The sequence below is a fragment of the Cebus imitator genome, unplaced genomic scaffold (assembly GCF_001604975.1).
Source record: "Cebus imitator isolate Cc_AM_T3 unplaced genomic scaffold, Cebus_imitator-1.0 Scaffold123, whole genome shotgun sequence".
In the NCBI taxonomy this organism is placed as follows: Eukaryota; Metazoa; Chordata; class Mammalia; order Primates; family Cebidae; genus Cebus; species Cebus imitator.
The window spans coordinates 3,569,941-3,575,725 of record NW_016107438.1 but is presented as its reverse complement, the minus strand read 5'-3'; the positions used below and the strand labels follow the sequence as shown (position 1 = coordinate 3,575,725).

General features: G+C 46.1%; 1 protein-coding gene across 1 annotated transcript in view; it reads left to right on the top strand.

Moving 5' to 3' along the window:
* The window catches only part of LRRC59 (leucine rich repeat containing 59), a 16,334-nt gene that overhangs the window by 1,924 nt on the left and 8,625 nt on the right, over nucleotides 1-5,785 (top strand). Inside the window, exons 2-4 of the mRNA XM_017540126.2 lie at nucleotides 369-428; nucleotides 2,481-2,639; nucleotides 2,877-2,981. Coding sequence (XP_017395615.1) covers nucleotides 369-428; nucleotides 2,481-2,639; nucleotides 2,877-2,981 — 324 coding nt within the window. The remainder of the gene's footprint in view (nucleotides 1-368; nucleotides 429-2,480; nucleotides 2,640-2,876; nucleotides 2,982-5,785) is intronic.

Genomic DNA, 5,785 nt, shown 5'->3' with positions numbered 1-5,785 from the left:
TTTTTTTGAGACAGGGTCTCAGTGTGTTGCCCAAGCTGGCCTCAAACTCCTGGGCTCAAATGATCCTTCTGTCTCAGCTTTCTGAGTAGCTGAGACTATGAAACTACAGGTGTGAGTCCCTGTGCCTCGCCTGAGGTTTCCTTTCTTGGATGTTCTACAGCTACATCCCTTCTCTTTGTATTCTTCCTTAGATCAGAGTTGACTGGCTCATTTTTCCTCTTATTCCCAGGCATGTTATTCTTTACTGCAGTTTTAAAAAGGCCTTTCCTAATTGTGGGAACTTTCTCTGGAAAATGCTTCATTAACAGATGTCACTGAATCGTTCCAGGTGTTGGTCTGACAGGTTTTTCTCATTCTCTTTTTCCTAGGCTGCCCTTCCAAAGGCCACCATCCTGGATCTGTCTTGTAATAAACTGACGACTCTACCGGTAAGATTGGCAAGCAGCCATGACTCCTTCTGGTATCTTGGATGCATCTCCTTCCTGTTTTGGGGGTGGACGGGGGGTGTGAGGGTGTCATCAGGCATAATTTCAGGATAGTCCTGCAGGTAGGCTATAGCTAAATCTGAGTGTGTAGAGGAGGCACAGTGAAGTGGGGTGGTTAGTCTCAGTGGGAACAGAATTGAGGTGGAGGCCTCACCCTTCAGAACAGTGGTAAAGTCAGGCCACAGAAAACTAAAGTCAACAGGATGCTGAGTAACTTACTGGGCTCATCTTTTTTCTACATTATTGTATTCCTCCAAATAATAGTTTACCTCCCTACTGCACAGAGGGTGCTAGAGGCTGTTCTGTAACTTGCTCTGCATTCCAGGGAGAAAGCTATGAACAGCCTCCTTGTGCTTCTTTTGATGGAGAGCAAGAGAGAATGTGATCTTATGGGACTACCTTATCATTATTCTCCCAGAGGACTTGAATTACTCGAGATTTGCTTAGTCTGGCTAGCACATTCAATCGATGAGCAAATCCTTTTGATTCTTCTTGCACAGTGTCTGCTAGTTCTCTTTCTGCTTCACCTGTAGACAGTGGATTCATTCAGCCCCTCAGCCTCTCCTCTATAGCACTGCTCCTGCACGGTCAGGCCTCAGTGTGTCGTCGTTGCCTCTTTCACCCATCACTCTGGCCGTGCCACTCCTTGCTGTACTTCAGGGTAACTTTCTATTTGGCCCTAGCTCTGGCTCAGCGATCAAGTTCAGAAGTTGGCAATGCCTTCATTGGATCATTAGTCCATTCACCTCTCAGTATTGTGCTAGGCCTTGCTCATTGTCTATAGTATCTTTCCACAGCTCATCAAAAACTGTTTCTAACAATCAAAAAACGTCTGAGATCCCACTTCTTCCAGTGGAAGATCCCCATACTTCCAGGAAGTATTTTATGTTGAATGAAAGAATATATTGGGAGCTCTGCTTCATGTCTATAACCTCAGCAACTCCGGATGCTAAGGTGGGAGAATCACTTAGCCCAGGAGTTCGAGACCAGCTTGGGCAACATAGCAAAACCCCACCTCTAAAAAAATAAAAGCAGGGTGGCAGTTCCTTGCAGCCCCACTCCTTCTGTACACTTTGCTAGATGGTCATTCAGCCAAGTGCACTTTGCAATCTGAGTTTGTTCTGTTCTCTGTACTGACCACTTGCATTTCACCCTGCATTGCAGATCCGCTGGCATTTCCAAGTCCCTAGAGAGCATGAATAGTGCCTCATTAGCTGAAGCTGTACCATCAGTTTCAGATGAGTGCTGCGCAAAGGTTTAATATCAGGCGGATGTTTTGACCTGTGCTAAGAAAGAGCCAGGACATGGGTAGGATGGGCCCCAGCCAGTTCAGTTAGTCACAGAATGTCCATTGAGCACCTATGTTAAGTACTATGCTAGGCGCTGCAAGTAACAAGAATCAGACTGAGTACTCCAGGAGTGCCTAATCTTTTTAAGAAAATGGACAGGCATGCTGTTTGGACAGATCTTTTGAAAGGTGAGCATAGGGTGCTGTGGAAGGACAGAAGGGGTCCCACACCACTCCAGGAGCAGTATGGAGGGTGGGCTGGAGCAAGAACTGAGGATGAAGGGATAGGATGAAGGAATAGTGTTTTGTGCCTACTTCATGCTAAACCTTTTTCCATACTCTTCTTGGCAATTATCACCAGGAGTGGCGGGTGTTCTCTCCTAGTTTTATTTGAGGAAGAACAGCTACTAACAGTAGAATCAGGATCTTTTCAGGGATACCTCTGACTTGAAGGCTTCCAGACTGTTAAGCCAAAGTGTGTGAGCCCAAGGCTTAGATGAGGGTGTCCAATGCTATGGCTTCCCTGGGCTACATGGGAAGAAGAAGCATTGTCTTGGGTCACACATAAAATACACTGATGAGCTGAAAAAAGAAAAAAAACATAATGTTTTAAGAAAGGTTACAAATTTGTGTTGGGCCACATTCAAAGCTGTCATGGCTCACGTGTTGGATAAGCTTAGCTTAGATGTTCTCTCTTTGGATCCTAGTCGGATTTCTGTGGCCTCACACACCTGGTGAAGCTAGACCTGAGTAAGAACAAGCTGCAGCAGCTGCCAGCAGACTTCGGCCGCCTGGTCAACCTCCAGCACCTGGATCTCCTCAACAACAGGCTGGTCACCTTGCCTGTCAGCTTTGCTCGGCTCAAGGTAACAGTTCATGAACCAGTGTTTCATGGCCAGGTGTGGCAGAGAACTCAGAGACTCTGGTGCACGGCCCTGAGAAAGGCTGGCAGAAATACCCCCTTGTTGGTCCTGCCTCAGATGGCTCTTCCTATAGGTGGAACACAGAGGGGCATTCTTCCTGCTCATTTTGTTCCACCCTGAGGGACTGTGTGTGTGAACTTGGGCTTAACGAGCCTCTTTGTCCATTGCCCATCTCTCTAGAACCTGAAGTGGCTGGACTTGAAGGATAACCCCCTGGATCCTGTCCTGGCCAAGGTGGCAGGTGACTGCTTGGATGAGAAGCAGTGTAAGCAGTGTGCAAACAAGGTGAGCACAAAGCTCGTGGGGGCTCCTCACACTCTCCCCTGGGACTTCTCTGCCTGTTTTTCCCTCCTAGGGCACCTGGAGCTTTGTGTAGAGTTAAGCACTCAGGTCCCAGTGAAATATGTCCACTATGATTCTGTCAAGCAGAGACCTTGTTTCTGCGTTTACTTTAATTTTTTGTTTTTTATTTGTTTTGAGAGAGAGTTGTTCTGTTGCCCTGTTGGAGTGCAGTGGCACAATCTCAGCTCACTGCAGTCTCTGTCTCCTGGGTTCAAGCAGTTCTCCTGCTTCAGCCTCCCGAGTAACTGGGATTACAGACGCCTGCTACCATGTCCAGCTAATTTTTGTGTTTTTTAGTAGAGACGGGATTTCGCCATGTTGGCCAGGCTGGTCTTGAACTCCCAACCTCAAATGATCCGTCCACCTTGGCCTTCCAAAGTGCTGAGATTACAGGCATGAGCCACGCCCAGCCTGCATTTACTTTACAAGTAGCAGAACAAGATTGCCTTCTGTTTTACTGTAGTACTTCCTCTCTCAAGAAGCCAGGACCTTGCATGATGCAACATGACACTGTGTGGACAGTTGTTTTGTTTGTTTGTTTAATTTTTTTTACCACATCATTGTACTCAGGACAGTTGTTTTAACAGTACCAGAGGGTTAGGGGCTGTGGCCTTTCTGAGGCACAGTCACAGGAATGTTGATCATAAAAGTGCTAATAAAGGTGTTACAGCTGGAAGTTTCTATTTGTAAGCAGACACATTCTGGGCAGACCTGGTGTTGGGTTCCAGTTGAGTCATCTGACATAGGGGTGAGGAGCTGAAGGCAGCATGCAAGGCAGCCATTGTCTGTGGCCACTAACCTTGAAGGTGCCAGACCCTGCCTATTAAAAACACCATTATACCCATTTCTTAATAACTCCAGCTATAGACATTTTTTCCCTCCAGCTTTGGAACAGATTGCTGCTGCTTCAGCTGAGCACCAGATGAATGACTTGGCTATATTTAAGGTGCATATTGAACAAAAAAGACTTAACTTTAAATACTAGAATTAATGTAAGTTACATGTGTGAATGATGAGTCTCCACTGTTTCAAGTAGAGAGTAAGATGCTTCTTATCATTAGCTCAGGGCTTCTTATATAATCTCATCATCTGTATTATCTCTTGCTACAAGAAATCAAGCACAAAGTTAACACAACCAAGTAGCTAAGGCAAGAGTTTTCCCTTAGATGAGAACAGTGTAAGTGAGCAATGAAATCCCCTTTTGAAAGCTGGGTGCTGGCTGGGCACAGTGGCTCACACCTATAATCCCAACACTGGGAGGCCAAGGAGGGCCGATCACGAGGTCAGGAGTTCGAGACTAGCCTGGCCACCATGGTGAAACCCCGTCTCTACTACAAATACGAAAATTAGCTGGGCGTGCTGGTGGGTGCCTGTAATCATAGCTACTTGGGAGGCTGAGGCAGAATCGCTTGAACCCAGGAGGTGCAGGTTGTGGTCAGCCGAGACTGCGCTGTTGCACTCCAGCCTAAGTGACAGAGCAAGACTCCATCTCAAAAAAAAAAAAAGAAAGGAAGAAAGCCGGATGTTGTAGGAGTGATGTCCGCCCTGAAGGCCAAGAGTAGCTACCATTGATGACTCTTCCCTTGTCCTGGATGCTTTCCATGCACTATCTCACAATCCTCAGAGCCCCAAGGAGTTGGCATTACTTTCATTTCTCTGACACAAGAAACCCTCAGTATATACACACCTTTCATCCATCCATCCATCCATTCATCCATGCATTCAGTAGATAATATGTGGAACCATAGGAAATTGATGATATTCTACAGTTTTTGACATACAAAAATCATTTTTATCGAGCACAAAGGCCTTCTGTATTTGCATATGTCGTTCACACAAAGCTCCAGGCTATGCAGTGGATGTGCTAACTAAAGCCATGGTCCCTGGCACTGCTGTCCTAGAGCTGCAGCACACCTTTAGGCTTTGTAGGGAAATGGCCTGGGTCAGTCAGAATCAGGTCACTTGTCTGCAGGAATTAGTTTAGGTCTTATCAGCACTGACCAGGTATGACTTAAACCCTGGTGGGTCTATGGGTTAGTCTTAATCAGCTTGGTACATAATAAAGCACCTTTTAAAAATGATTTGTTCAATGCTTACTGTATGCTGTGAGCTCAGATTAGCCAGACAAAAATTTACCCTCCAGGAGCTCACAGACTCTAGACTAAGAGACTGTGTCCCATTTCTGCATTGCTTGTATTTTCAGATAATTAACTTTTCTTTTCTTTTCTTTTCTTTTGAGATGTGGTCTTGCTCTTGTCATCCAAGCTGGAGAGCATGGCGCCATCTCAGCTCACTGCAACCTCCACCTCCTGGGTTCAAGCAATTCTCCCACTTCAGCTTTCCGAGTAGCTGGGATTGCAGGGGCGTGCCACCAGGCCTGGCTAATTTTTGCACTTTTAGTAGAGACAGGGTTTCACCATGTTGGTCAGGCTGGTCGCAAACTCCTGACCTCAGGTGATCCACCCACCTTACTCCTCTTCCTCAGCCAACACCCTAGATTCTCACTTTTCACACTCTCCTTGCATCATGGCAACAGGACCCTTGACTTCCCCACTTCCTGAGTGCCCTGAGTGCCCTGAGTGCTAACGCTTGTTCCAGACCTGATTTCTTTCTTATTTTTTTTCTTTGAGACAGAATCTTACTCTATTGTTCAAGAGATTCTCCTTCCTCAGCCTCCTGAGTAGCTGGGATTATAGGTGCATACCACCATGCCCAGCTAATTTTTGTATTTTTTTTTTTTTTTTTTT